Source organism: Enhydra lutris, unplaced genomic scaffold (genome assembly GCF_002288905.1).
Source record: "Enhydra lutris kenyoni isolate GAN:26980312 unplaced genomic scaffold, ASM228890v2 scaffoldscaffold2, whole genome shotgun sequence".
Lineage (NCBI taxonomy): Eukaryota > Metazoa > Chordata > Mammalia > Carnivora > Mustelidae > Enhydra > Enhydra lutris.
The window spans coordinates 7,664,327-7,679,443 of NW_019154086.1; the positions used below are offsets into that span (position 1 = coordinate 7,664,327).

Genomic DNA, 15,117 nt, shown 5'->3' on the forward strand with positions numbered 1-15,117 from the left:
TGCTTTGTCCTTCCATCTTCCTCCTGAGACAAGGGGCCGGTGTCCTTGCAGGGTCCTCTCACTGCTCTCTCTGTCTCGTAGCTCATCAACCTGTGCTCCAACGACGGGCAGAGGATGTTTGAAGCAGCTGCCGTTGGCAGCTTGTTGGCTGGAGGACCCATTATTGCCATTTTAGGCATGGTTTATAATGTAATTATTCTAGGACCAACAGGCTTCCTAGGATCAGCTGTTTTTATCCTCTTTTATCCAGCAATGGTGAGTAAGCCTCCTTGCCGTATTGTAGCAGCTTCTCCTTAAATGAGATTCTCCTTAAACCACTCCACTAGGTTTCATGTAATAGGCACTGTTGAGGTGTCACATCTCTGACTGGAAATTTCCCTAGAGCAGGTACCTGGTTTGGAAAAGTCTTGAAAGAGCTAGACAGTGTTCAGTCCCTAGAGGCAGAATTTTGTCTGGAGAGGAAGTAGGGTGTCCTATGAATAAAGCCCATGACTCTTAATGAGATTTAATAAAAAGAGTCTGTCTGAGTGAAGGAGGAGACCAGCAGGTGAACTCTGCCCTTAGGAACACGAGAGCGTCTGAGTCTCTTTGTCTCAATTTGATGCTAACCGATTTGGCTTTTCTGCTTTTCTTTGGTAACACTCAGTAACCATAATTGCTATGAGAACAAAGTTTGTTTGTAAGGAAGTTTGTTTAACTTCCTTGCAAAGAGATAAGAATTAGATAATATTTTATTACGATTTAATAGACCAATTTTATTAAAAGGCAGTGCAACTACATGGTGCTCATTTTATTTATCATAATCTTAAGCAGCTTTGTTTCCCAGAAAGACTAGACAGTTGTTAAGTTTGAATAAGCCCTGACTTGGCATGATGTCGCTTTTCCTTTCAGATGTTTGTATCACGGATCACTGCATATTTCAGGAGAAAATGTGTGACCACAACGGATGAACGTGTCCAGAAGATGAATGAAGTCCTCACGTACATTAAATTTATTAAAATGTATGCCTGGGTCAAAGCATTTTCTCAGAGTGTTCAAAGTGAGTTTACAACTTTCATATGTGCATGTTGTAGAAGGTCTTTGCTTCTGAGCACATTAGTTGCTAGGAACCCTAATGTCATAGGATCATAATAGCTTCTTATAATATCTTGCTACCTTTATATTGAAAGGAATCTTAGAGACTTGAACTCATAATCTCATCTCACATGGGAGGAAATTAAGACCGGAAAATTGTGTTTTTTTCCCTCCACGGTAACTTAGCTAGTTTTAAGCAATTCATTCAATTTCAAAGCAGCCCCCCCCACCCCATCTATACTGTCATCCTGCCCATATTTTATGGCCTGGCTATGAAGACATCACAGAAAACAACACCAAGTGGCTTCTGAGAGCTCCCCGCTTCCCTCCCATCCCAGGTGCAGGCGCATCACAGGCATGAGACGTGTGAGGTGTGAGATCCTGGGGCAGGGGGAGAAGGGCCTTGCTGGGGGTCAGGACAGCTGGAGTCTGGGCCTAGTACAGCTCCTCAGTCACCGGGGTTTTGGGTTTGTTGTTTTAGTTTTATCTTTTCTAATAATTGACTTACGTTGAGTCTCAAGGCCCCATCCTGGCCCTATCCTGCTTATCCTGATCAGTCAATTCAGTGCAGACATAAACATGTCTAATATGGGAATGCCACAACGCTTGGAGGAATAATTAGCATTAGACTGGACTTTCAAAAAGGTCTCAACAGAAGTCAGAATGATGGGCTTTAAAAAGGTGGCATTTAAGAAGGGTGTATTTGAAGGCGCTTTAGAGTTGAAAAAAGTCATCCATTGAAACTTACTTAAGTATAAGAGATGAGGGCTGTCCATTGACCATCACCTCATAGTGAGCTAATCTGAATATGTGGCAGTTATAAAAGTTAAAAGTTAATGCAGTTTGGGGCGCCCGGGTGGCTCAGTGGATTAAAGCTTCTGCCTTCGGCTCAGGTCGTGATCCTGGGGTCCTGGGATCGAGCCCCAAGTCGGGCTCTCTGCTCAGCAGGGAGCCTGCTTCCCTTCCTCTCTCTCTGCCTGCCTGTGATCTCTGTCTGTCAAATAAATAAAATTTAAAAAAAAAAGTTAATGCAGTTTTAGGTTGGGTAGAAATCCAGTGTTCAGATCAATGAAACTGTTTTTTTTTTTTAACTGTTTGATTTATCGATGAAATCTTCAGGAATGTTGTGTCCAGTTCATAAAACTTGATTTATCAGTCAGTGGTCCTTTGTTGAGTAGTGAGGTGGTTGTCAGTGGAGTGGAACCAATGGTTGCGAACTGGGTAGCCTCCAGGCATGTTGTAGGCAGAGTGACTGCTGATGGTCCTTTCTGCCTCTCTCATTCTGTGGTTTCATAATTTGAATAATGAGAGTCTACTCATCCTTCAGCCCCTGACTTTAGTGTATATTGGTTTGACAAGAGTATTCTTTCTCATATGGACTTAGGCAAGGCATATGGTCAATGTGAAAGCAATGGGTTAGATTTTTTTAAATAGGACTTCTGAGCTAGCTCTGAAGATAGTTCCCAGTGTCTTGAGCAGTGGTAATACCTTTAAGGTCAGTACAGTGTTTCTCAGAAGAATCGCTTTTGTGTTTAAAACTTTAAACACACACACACACACACATACACAAAACTTGCTACTTTATTGTCCTACTTCCTACTCCATGGTCTTTAGTTCTCTAGGATTGCTGTGTTAATAAGGGTCTCCATTTTGCAAATACTTAAGAAAAATCTTTCTGCCTACAAAAATTATATTTCACTCACCTTCTGTCAATCATTCTCACTGCCTTTGGTGTGAAAGCCTCTACCCAGCACTGACATACGGTGGGCGCTGTAGTAAATCTGAGTTCTTTAAATTCTCCATTACCATGGTTGTAGTCTTTTCTGTTGTTTACTGGAAATAAACAACAACCAGACAGGCAAACAAAAGAGCCATTTGCAGATACAATTACCCTGTCCATTCCTTCTAGATGTAAGATGTTTGCAAGAAAAATCAGGCGAAAGCAGAAGGTGTTCATTGCACTGATACGTGGGGACTGGTTTCTGTTAGATTCATTCTGTGACTTGATCCCATTTCAAACCTCAGGCTTATGTACCAGCATTAATAGTAATAACTGATAGTCAAGCTGACCTGGGTTTTGCATCATGGGTGTTAAAGAGTTGTTTTAAAACTTATGTGGCTCAAAATCAAAAGCTTCTGCACAGCAAAGGAAACAGTCAAGAAAACAAAGAGGCAACCCATGGAATGGGAGAAGATATTTGCAAATGACAGTTCAGACAAAAGGTTGATATCCAGGATCTATAAAGAACTCCTCAAACTCAACACACACAAAACAGATAATCATATCAAAAAATGGGCAGAAGATATGAACAGACACTTCTCCAATGAAGACATACAGATGGCTATCAGACACATGAAAAAATGTTCATCATCACTAGCCATCAGGGAGATTCAAATTAAAATCACATTGAGATTCCATCTTACACCAGTTAGAATGGCCAAAATTAGCAAGACAGGAAACAACATGTGTTGGAGGGGATGTGGAGAAAGGGGAACCCTCTTACACTGTTGGTGGGAATGCAAGTTGGTGCAGCCACTTTGGAGAACAGTGTGGAGATTCCTCAAGAAATTAAAAATAGAGCTTCCCTATGACCCTGCAATTGCATTACTGGGTATTTACCCCAAAGATACAGATGTAGTGAAAAGAAGGCCATCTGTACCCTAGTGTTTATAGCAGCAATGGCCACGGTCGCCAAACTGTGGAAAGAACCAAGATGCCCTTCAGCGGACGAATGGATAAGGAAGATGTGGTCCATATACACTATGGAGTATTATGCCTCCATCAGAAAGGATGAATACCCAACTTTTGTATCAACATGGACGGGACTGGAAGAGATTATGCTTAGTGAAATAAGTCAAGCAGAGAGAGTCAATTATCATATGGTTTCACTTATTTGTGGAACATAACAAATAACATGGAGGACAAGGGGAGTTAGAGAGGAGAAGGGAGTTGGGGGAAATTGGAAGGGGAGGTGAACCATGAGAGACTATGGACTCTGAAAAACAATCTGAGGGGTTTGAAGCGGCGGTGGGGGGCGGTGGGAGGTTGGGGGAACCAGGTGGTGGGTATTAGAGAGGGCACGGATTGCATGGAGCACTGGGTGTGGTGCAAAAACAGGGAATACTATTATGCTGAAAATAAATAAATAAATAACATTTTTTTTTAAAAAGTTAACTTAAAAAATAAGCAATAATAAAAACATTAAAAAAAAAAAACCTATGTGGCTGAAGATCTACCAAGTCTTCTTTGGTGACAGAAGACCAATATCCCATGGTTTCTTTTGACTTGCTTTAAAATTGGCTTGCTTTTCAGCAGTTGGCTTGCTTTTTATTTTTAGAAATCCGAGAGGAGGAGCGTCGGATCTTGGAAAAAGCTGGGTACTTTCAGAGCATCACCGTTGGTGTGGCTCCCATTGTGATGGTGATTGCCAGTGTGGTGACCTTCTCTGTTCACATGACCCTTGGCTTTGATCTCACAGCAGCACAGGTCAGTGAACCGTCAGGGCTTGGGAAGATTTTAGAAATACTACATGTAGAACTGCTCTGGTCCTCTTCTTTTTGGATTTGGAGGAGTCCCCAGTAACCAGAAGGTATTTTTTCTTTCATGTGATTAAGCGGAGAAGGAGAAGAATGGGGATTTAGCCCTAAGCACAAATAACGTATGGATTATTTTAAGTCAACCCAACTTTGGATTTAATTCTGAAAAGACAAATCATCCTTTGGTTCAAATTTACTGAGAATTTTAATTGAAGGTCTTATAAAAGCTCTTCCTTAAAAAAAAAAAAAAAAGGCGGGGCGCCTGGGTGGCTCAGTGGATTAAGCCTCTGCCTTCAGCTCAGGTCATGATCCCGGGGTCCTGGGATCGAGCCCTGCGTCGTCGGGCTCCCTGCTCAGCAGGGAGCCTGCTTCCCTTCCTCTCTCTCTGCCTGCCTCTCTGCCTACTTGTGATCTCTCTCTGTCAAATAAATAAATAATCTTTAAAAAAAAAAAAAGGCATATGTAGGGTGCCTGGGTGGCTCAGTTAGTTAAGCGTCCAATTCTTGATTTTGGCTCAGGTCATGATCTCAGGATCATGAGATCAAGCCCTAGGTTGCGCTCCACACCCAGCAGGAGTCTCCTTGGGATTTTCCCTCTCCTTCCTTTTCTGCCCCTCTCCCCGACTCACATGCACATGCTCACTCTCACTCTCCAATAAATAAATGAATCTTAAAAAAAGCATTTGTGACTCCTACCAACTTGATAGTCAGGTTGCTGCCTTCCTTACATCTGAAAGGAAATCGATGTCTTGTTATTTTTGTTGCAGTCTCTAATCAAGCTCAGTGTCTTTCCTTTTCCTATTTTCAGGCTTTCACAGTGGTGACTGTCTTCAATTCCATGACTTTTGCTTTGAAAGTAACACCATTCTCCGTAAAATCCCTCTCGGAAGCATCAGTTGCTGTTGACAGATTTAAGGTAAGTGGCTCCTTTCCCCTCCTTCATGTTAGGAGCCTTCCCTGGCAGAGCTAACTGCTGCCTTTATCCCAATGGGCCACACAGGGTGCCATACTTGGTTTTTGTCCACATCTGGTCTTCTGTCCAGTTGGTACGAAAGGGGGCAGTAGACAGGAGTGAATTAAGGGATGGAGCTAGTTACCTTTTCAAGTGAATGTGAAATTTTACATTTTGTCAACAGCCCATCTAGTTCTGGGCCCCCAGGATTTTGTTCCCCTTCAAAGCGAGGCCTTTCTTCCTGGGCCTGATTTGGGTATATGTCCTAAAACTTCCTGGGCCTTTCAGTGACTCAGACCTGGAAGATCAGACCCGTAGGGGGACTGTCAGCTTTTCCTCACCTTGGTCTACTGTCGACCTCTACCAAAATGCTGTCGTCATTTTGATTGGTCAACATGCTATGCCCTTTTCCGTGCTTTCTCTTTCCTACCCTGTAGTCGCCACTCACAATGCAGGGAATGCAGTGAGGTGGGAATAGTCATACAGTGACATCATGTTGCAAAGTGCAGCTAAGGAAAGACCAGGTTTTTTTCTGGAGGTGGTTAGTTGATCATACTTCGACTGTGTTCTTTATGCCTTCATACAAATAGGTGATACAAGAGGTTGATAGATTTGGGAGGGTGAGGGGAGAGATATTTGAAAGATATTTGAAAGTGGTTAATACTTTTTAAAAAGAAGCAGCACCTGGTGGGCTGGAATTCCTTGACAACGCTCCTGCAAGGAGTAGCTCGTGCACTCCTGCCAAGCCTTCTTGGCTAGTGAGAACAAGGCGGAAGCGATGCTGGTTGCTTTGAAGGCTTGAGGCTCATAGGCGTTCATATCATCACCTTAGATGTTCGGAGGGAAGAAAGCGATTGAGACTCATGGAGAATATGAAGAATGGAGAAGAGCTTTCCAGGATTTATTTGGATTCTGCTTGTTTACAGTTAACAGGGTGAATTTTGTTTGGGCAAAAAAGCCAGTCCTCAAGAATGCATCCCCAGCTCTGTGCCCTCCCTCCCTCCAGCCTAGCTGCTAGAAGGCAAAGAGCCAGAGCCATAGAAAAGAAATGGTCTAATTGTAATCAGAGCTTTCTTTTGCTGAGTCTACAATACCTAGTCGTGGAAGAAAGCCTGTGTTTTGATTGTCCCCCTGTCCTTGTTAGAATGGATTTGGTAGCATTTGGGATGAAACAGTAAGAATTGATAGTATAGGTTTGTTCGCCCTGTGTTTCTTGAGGGCTTTCTTCTCTTCCGTTTACTGGTGAGGACTTGCATTCCCAGGTGGATTCCCAGGTGGATTTCACACCACAGCTCCTTCCTCTATCCTTCCTCTATCCAGAGAACTTCAGGGTTAATAATAGAAGCAAAATCACCCACAGTTGTATTACATGCCCCTTGAGGCTTCAGTTCTTTTCTGTCTTCTTGGCAGGCTCCTCCTGCCCCTCGTCTTCCTCCTCCTTCCCCCTCCCCCTCCTTCTCTACCTGCTGGGAAGATGATAACAGGTGGAAAGGCCATAAGAAGCCACTTTGTGACATTTCTAAGATTATTGTCAATATAGGGTTGCCAGCTTGAGCAAATAAAAAGACAGGACCCCCAGTTAGTTAATAACCGCATGGGATATACCTATACTACCAAATTATTCATTGTTTATATAGAATTAAAATCTAACTAGATGTCCTGTATTTTATCCAGCAACCTTCTGTCTTCTCTTCTCCTCAACAGACACATTCTGGGTGAATGAGGGTTCTTTTTGTGCCCCCCCCCAAAGATTGATTGATTTATTTATTTATTTATTTATTTATTTATTTGACAGAGAGAGAGAGAGAGAGAGAGCACATACAAGCAGGCAGAAGTGCAGGGAGAGGGAGAGGGAGAAGCAGTCTCCCCACTGAGCAGGGAGCACAACACGGGGCTCGATCCCAGGACTCTGGGATCATGACCTGAGCCGAAGGTGGACGCTTAACCCACTGAGCCACCCAAGTGCCCTGTGCATGAGAGTTCTGTTTTGATAATTGGTGTCCTATGGTAAAGTTGAGGTTTATGGTTTATGTACCTCAAAGATTCTGTTGTCCTGGCAGGTGCCAATCCAAGTAGATGTAACTTCAAGTGTTATGAGCCCATTGGGTGCCTCCACATGTCTCAGGAGGAGGACAGGCTGCAGGGAGCCCATGGGAAGGATATGGGGAGAAGGAGCTGTGCAAACTGGAGCACTGACTTATTTTTTTAATAGTCTATGAGGCCTGAAAGATCCCTTTAATAACTCCTTAAAGGAGAGAAATGGTGGGAATTTGGTTAGCGTATGGTTTTACTCTGTGAAAGTGGTGAAAATATTTGGCACATTATTCTTAGCTCAGTCTTTTCATAAGTCACTGAATAAATGAAATCAGTAGCTGTTTTTGGAAAATTAAACCTAAGGCTGATGAAGAGTAAAGGTTATCGAGGGTATTTAGAACCATGAGACTTCTAGGAAGATTGGAAATTAGGAATGGGTAGGAGATGTGGCAGTCAAAGCTTGGAGTTTAGGATCTAAGACAAAAGACTTGCTCTAGGGGAGGGAGATTATATGTTTCATTTAATAACACCTTGCAAACTTTAAAATAGTTGGGGGTTCTCAGTCAATAAGCAGAGTCCTGACCCTGAAAGTCTTTCAAATGTTAAAGATTTTTAAATTATTATTATTACTCATTATTATTATTATTTTTACCATATGAGAATCCAACTGGGATAGCATTCTGTGAAGATCTGCAGTTTAAGGAACTGTCAGAAGTGGGTTCAAGATCATGGGCACCTACAATAAGGTTTACTATAGTCAGTGTTTCAGATCTCATTTCAGAAATACTTAGCTTTTCAATCATTCCACTTTTCATCCCTAACATAACTCAGAGGGACTCTGGGAATGAGTGGGAGGAAAGTCTAGCTGTCTTCCCAAGGATATTTCTGAGAGAGGTTCCCTTCACTTCCCCCCAAGTCCGTTCCTTTGGTTGTTTGAATCCTCACAAGTTTCAAGGCAGAACTTTGAAGTAATGAGAGCTTGCCAGCGATGAACCCAAGCAAGCTAGGCATGGTCACCATCTCGGATCACCTGTCCCCACGCACTTGTGGTGTGTGGTTGGTGAGGGAAGTGCACAGGTTTGAGGCTCCGCGGGAGTGTTCTGGAAGGGAAACGGAGCCATGAGGGTCCGTCTAGGAGAGCAGCATGCCCTTTGGTTTTTCTGCTTGCATTTGACCCCCTGCTCTTCGGCAAGTCATGGGTGAGAATGAGGGGCTGCCTACGGGTTAGTTAAATGCACTTTGAGCACCCTCTATTAGTAGTAGACAGGGAAAGGTAGATTAGGACGTGATTGGCAGTGTAGAACGCTGGGCCACTGAACAGGCCCCTGTCCCTCCTGAGGGTGTCCCCACACCCCCGTGACCTCTCACTGGGCCTGAGGCTGGGCTACACTAATGAGCTACCTTTTGCCCTTCAGCTTCCTTCCACTGTATAGCCTGATGTGTTTTGCCACGTGAGTGTGCGCCCTAGGCTTGTCCCCCTGGTCTTGGTCCAGTGTCTCATCTTTGCACCTCTCTCACAACTCCTATCAGAGTTTGTTTCTGATGGAAGAGGTTCACATGGTAGAGAAAAAGCCAGCCAGCCCTCACATCAAGATAGAGGTGAAAAATGCCACCTTGGCATGGGACTCCTCCCACTCCAGTATCCAGAACTCACCCAAGCTGACCCCCAAAACGAAAAAAGACAAGAGGGCTGCCAGGGGCAAGAAAGAGAAGGGGAGACAGCTGCAGCGCGCCGAGCAGCAGGCCGTGCTGGCAGAGCAGAAAGGCCACCTCCTCCTGGACAGTGAGCAGCCCAGTCCCGAGGAGGACGAGGGCAAGCACATCCATCTGGGAAGCCTCCGCCTGCAGAGGACATTGTACAGCATCGACCTGGAAATCGAGGAGGTAAGCTGGTGCCTCCTGTCCCCACCCGCACCCCGTCTGTCTGCGGGTATCCGCAGGCCTCCCTTCCCGCAAGAGCAGACAGCCACCTTCCTTGCACCAGGGTACCCGTGGGCTGAGCCTGGGTTAGTTGGTGTGCGACTAAGGAGCAGATGTGGCCAGCTCCAGCTCCACAAAGGAGTAGTTAGGCATCTAACAGAAGAACTTCCTACCAACTCATCTCACGAGATGCTCATTTTATAAGCAAGGAAATGAGCATTCAAGTGGATTCTCCAAGACTTGTCCCTGAATAGATTCTAATTGTATGTGAGCTGTAATAATTATTTCTGGTTATGATGACTCTGGGCAAGCCTCTCGTTACCAGTAGGCTGTGCAGAGCCCAGACCCTGGTCCGTGTAAGAACTCTCAGGGCTGCTGTTATTGACAAATCTCCTGTAATTATTTACCTACTTCCTTACCTGCTTTTATTGCAGCATAATTAGTAGCCAATGTTACGTTAGTTTTAGGTGTACAACATACTGATTCTATGATTGTTGATCTTTCACATAAATGAAGTCGTTAGGATGTGTGACGTCACAGCCTGGGTAGCAGAGGACTGGAGTCTCTCCGAGGGGCTCCTGTGCAGAGTGGCTGGAAGAGATTCTAGTTCAGGGCTTTGCAGACACAGTCTGTGACTGGGAACCAGCTGCACCATTCAGAGGGGCTGAGATGTATGTGTATCTGTTAGCTCATGGGCGGATTTCTGAGGGCAGGCTTGCCAGGCACTGTTGTGGGCCTGGGGCTGTAGCCGCAGGAAAGCAAATGGACAAAAACCTCTGCTCCTGGAGCTTCTGTTTCAGTGGGCAAGGACAGATAGTAAACCAGTACAATGCATGGTCTGTCAGATGGTGATAAGGGCCCTGAGGATGAGACAGTACTGGGGCCTGGAGCAGGTGCGATTGCAATTTCAATAGGCTGCCTGAAGGGAGGGCGTCATTTAAAAAGCGGTATTTGAGCAAAGGCTGGAAGGACAGGAGGGCGGGAGCCATGTGGGTATCTGGAGGAAGAACATTCCGGGCAGAGGGAACAGAAGCAGAGGCCCCGAGTCTGCAGCGGGCCTGTTCCCCAGCAGTGAGCACGGGAGAGGAGGGCAGATGCTGGGGGCCGAGAGAAGGTTGGGATACCAGAGCCTCCTGCCACAACTTTGCCGTTACTCTGAGTGGGAGAAGCCGTGCGAGGGTTTGGAGAATGATGTGATCTGACTTCTGTATCCTCTGGACCCAGAGCCAGACGGAAGAGAGAACAAAAAGCTCCCGCTCTTGAAAGCTGTCGACAAGAGCAGGAGAGGGTGCCTCGTGACAGCACCTGAAACCACTAGTGTAGGTCATCACTGGCCACCCCGCACGTCCATTTTTGACTTCAGTTAACTCTTAACCACGGTCTTCTTATTTAATAATGATGTTCTTGATCATTGAGGCAGCTCTATTACATTTCTCATCAGCCCTGTTAGAGCATTATTCCTCATTCAGCTTGAAATGTACTCTCTGCTTTCTGTCCGATCCTCCTCCTGCCCTTCAGAGCCCACAGCCACATGACAGACCTTTAGCTGTTCGGAGGGGGTCCTTATTCTTCCAGCAACCCCCTTCAGGGAGGGGAAGGGAAGTTAATGTTCGCCCGGGGCACTTCATTGTTGGTATCTCTGTCAGTCCCATGGAGTCCTGAGAACAGAGCTTTCTCTGTGTAAACCTCACTGACGTGAGCAGAGATCCAACCTTTGACTTGGTCTTCTCATTACCATCAGGCTGTAATCTTTCAGACTCCAGGGCCATGTCAGAAACTTTGTCCAACGTACTTAGTCCAAGATACTGTACTTGGTTCTATAAAGATCACTCCTTCCTTCAAGTTGCTCAAAGCCCAGTGAGAGAGAGACTGTGGAAGTGACCAGATTACGAGCGCACGGTTGACAGGTGTTAGTGGAGCTGGGGTTCCACTCCAGACCTGGCTGCCCCCAGGATCCACGCTCTACTGCACACCACTCTCCCTTCCTTTGCTGTGGGACTGGTTGCTAAGCAAGTGGCCCTTTTGAAATCACTTGCCCGTTCTTGAAAACTTTGACCACCACCTGTTGAGAACTTACTATTTTGCCTGGAGATACTCAGTTAATCACAGCCTTTTCCCCCCCTGCTTTTAAGTGGGATTGATGGTTTTAGTAGTCTTCAGATCCTTGGGAATGTTTTGTAAAAAAATGGAAACAACAGTGCACATAGTTTTTATTGAAAATAATTTATAGACTGTAGAGGAAAACATCATATAAAATGAAATGAAAACCAACAAAATAATTTTCGAGAGTCCTGCCCTCGTTTCCAAAAACAACAAAAATTAATAATCACAAAACATGGGTAGCCAAAAAAGTAAGAAAGAGGCTGGGCTTTTCTAAAAGTGGTGTGGGATACCTTCCTGTGTGTGGCTTATTTAAGTGTTTGAAAGGTTTCTACATTTGTTCCCTCCTCCATGTGCCCTGCAGAAGCCCTCTGAAGTAGTTGGCTGACAGGGAGGAGACAGGTAAGTGACTCGCCAGGATGATCCTTCCCCTATTGATGGACTGTCAGCGTGTTTTTCCTGGAAGAAGTCAGCAGTTCCCAGAGATAGTGGTCTGTGACCCTTTCATGACCTTCCTTTCTCTGTGTGCTTTGTCCAGGGTAAACTGGTTGGAATCTGCGGCAGTGTGGGAAGTGGAAAAACCTCTCTGATTTCAGCCATTTTAGGCCAGGTAATATTTTGTTTTGTCCTTGGCCTTTTCTGTTTCTTTCTCTGGAATGTGCCGCACAAGAGTCCTGGGAAGAATGAACTGACTTCCCGAAGAGTCAGGAGCGGTAGAAGCAAAGTGAACCCTTGGTCTGTGTCCTGCGTCCTGCCCCCATCTCCATGTTCCCGCCCCTTATCAGCATCGTATCTGGGAGTGGGGTCATTGGATGCCTGAGGAGTGACTGACTGATACCTAGCTGGAGCCGTCTCTTTCAGCTGCCTTCTTTTATTCAGCAAGTATTTATAGAGTGCCGTCTGTATGCCAGACAGTGTGTTGGGAAATGTCAGAGATAAGAGGTAACACTCTGCCAACAGAGTGAGGAAGCCAGGCCCGCCAGCATTACCAGCCTCCCTGTCAGAGAGATTGCTGTCAGGACTTGATCTAGAAGCAAAGCCCCACTCCGTTTACAACCTGACCATTGAAAGAATTATGCCCTTGGGAGCTGATGGCCTAGCTGGGGAGCTGTGCCTTCCAGACACAAGCATCGCACAGAGCAGAGAGTGAATGGTTCACAGAGGGCCCAGCAGAGGGCTGTCAGGGTTTAGAGTGGGGGCTGGGGCAAGGATCATCCCGCTAAGGCAAATTGTCTTTTCCTGTGTTTTAAAATTGAATGCTAGGGAAAATAAACAAGGTATTTCCACCTGCTTTTTTTTTTTCTAAGATTTTCTTTATTTATTTGACAGACAGTGATTACAAGTAGGCAGAGAGGCAGGCAGAGAGAGTGAGGGGGGAGCAGGATCTCTGCTGAGCAGAGAGCCTGATGCAGGTCTCGATCCCAGGACCCTGGGATCATGACCTGAGCCGAAGGCAGAGGCTTTAACCCACTGAGCAACCCAGGCGCCCCTCCACCTGCTTTTAATCTTGAATCAGACTAGCTTGACTCTGATGGTAGAGATGGGGATAAGCAAGCTTATTCTTATCTGCCTATGGATAAGGTCCAATGAGTCATTTCTCCATATTGAGGAAATAAAACACAGGCAAGATGGTGCTGGGGAAGGTTGTTTCATAGTGTCCCCGTTATGGAATATTTTGTTTGGTACAGTGTCGCTGTCACAGTTGGTAGAGTGTGGCTCTCCGCCTGAGCAGTGATCCCCAGTGTGGTCTGAGGAAGGCCTGCTCCCAAATCATTTGGAGCCACAGCCCCCCCGCCCCCACACTGCTTTGTGAGAGTGTCCATTGGTTGGACTCAGCCCTTGGTCTTTGCAGACAGCCAAAGCCTCCTAGGGACACTGATCATTTCTGGGTCAGATGTAAGGGTCCATGATGAGAGACACAGGGGAAATGAAGGGGGAGGTGGTACTGAGTGGGTGATGGTTAGGGTGAAGACAGAATGGGACTTTGCTTCAACGCCACATCCTGACAGCGATCTCTCTGACAAGGAGGCTGGTAATGCTCGTGGGCCTGACTTCTTGGGAGTTTCACTCCTTGTTGGCTTTCTGCAGTGTGGCTGTTCATGCCGCAGCAGCTAGAAGAGTTGAATTTCCACAGGAGACCCTCCGTGGGTTTCTGAACGCTTTGGGTGCAGACAGTGAGCCGACCAGTTTGTGGGGAGTTGGTACCACTGTAGTGGTGGGTGCAGTTAATGGTGTTGGAGAGGACAAGCTTGGATGTGCAGGCTGGGTAACTAAACTTTGTTTCAAGCTAGCACATTCCTGACCCAGGACCAACGTCTACTGTCAGTCCCAAAAGGAAACCTGAAAGAGGACAAAAAGCATAAATCATATCAGTCACTGTGGCTGAAAACACAGTTCGAAGCACGGGGCTCATCACGCAGTCTCTTCCTGTTGAACGAGAGGGTCCATCCTTATTAAATGGATACTCTGTAATAGTAGTTGATGTCTAACGATTTTCTTCCTCTTTGGTCCTCATTTTACAGAAGCAGCTGCTTTAGCCAACAGCCTGGATTAATTAATTCTGTAGATGAACTGTGGCAGGAACTAGCTCTAAATCCTTGTAGCACCGTCCCCAAGGGACTTCTGAGAGAGCCTTCCGCTCCAGTCCTTCCCTTAGTTAAAAGAGTTTGTAATTAGGAAGAAAGGGTAGCTTATGGGTTGCTGAATGAAGTGTTTGTTCTCTCCAGTCATAGATTACATGGGATTCCCATCACACATAAGCAAGGAGAACTTTTATTTTCTTTGCTGCTGTAGCTCGCTGTGGAACAAAGGCGAGGTCAGGATTCAGGTCCAAAAAGCATCCAAGGAAATTCCCAAACTTTTAACTCCGTTGTGGAATTGTGGGGGGTTCTGTTGGCTTAGGGTGGTGGTTTTGCATCATGATGCCATTGGATGGTGTCTGTCTCCCTAGATGACACTTCTAGAGGGCAGCATTGCAGTCAGTGGAACCTTCGCTTATGTGGCCCAGCAGGCCTGGATCCTCAATGCCACTCTGAGAGACAACATCCTCTTTGGGAAGGAATTTGATGAAGAAAGGCAAGGAATGTTTGGTTTCTGTCATGCTATCCGTCTTGGCCATGTGAGACGCAAGGCAGCCCACGTCAGCAGGCTCTACTTCCAATCAGGTCCCTGATGCCAAGTCTCTTTATGTCCCTCAGATACAACTCTGTGCTGAACAGCTGCTGCCTGAGGCCCGACCTGGCCATTCTTCCCAACAGTGACCTGACTGAGGTACAGACCTTCTGCCCCTGGTGGGGCAGTGTGTTGAGCGGAGAGGATTCTAGAAGATGGGTGGCAGGCCGGTGCCAGAGCCACCTCCTAGTAATGTGTCTTAAATGTGGGAGTGGCTACACAGGGAGTTCAGCTTTCACTGGGACTTTGCGTTCAGAAAGCTCTTGTTCCTTAAGGCAAGGTTATCAACACTACTTGTTTTAAGCATATAAATATTTCTCATGTCATGTG

At 45.8% G+C, this 15,117-nt stretch overlaps 1 protein-coding gene across 3 annotated transcripts in view; it reads left to right on the forward strand.

Annotated features, from left to right (window-relative positions):
- LOC111147529 (ATP binding cassette subfamily C member 5) overlaps positions 1-15,117 on the forward strand; it is an 87,831-nt gene that overhangs the window by 35,326 nt on the left and 37,388 nt on the right. For all 3 annotated transcript variants that reach the window (XM_022503597.1, XM_022503607.1, XM_022503617.1), the window contains 8 exons: positions 82-255; positions 892-1,039; positions 4,413-4,561; positions 5,419-5,526; positions 9,127-9,480; positions 12,155-12,226; positions 14,567-14,691; positions 14,814-14,886. In XM_022503597.1, coding sequence (XP_022359305.1) covers positions 82-255; positions 892-1,039; positions 4,413-4,561; positions 5,419-5,526; positions 9,127-9,480; positions 12,155-12,226; positions 14,567-14,691; positions 14,814-14,886 — 1,203 coding nt within the window. The remainder of the gene's footprint in view (positions 1-81; positions 256-891; positions 1,040-4,412; positions 4,562-5,418; positions 5,527-9,126; positions 9,481-12,154; positions 12,227-14,566; positions 14,692-14,813; positions 14,887-15,117) is intronic.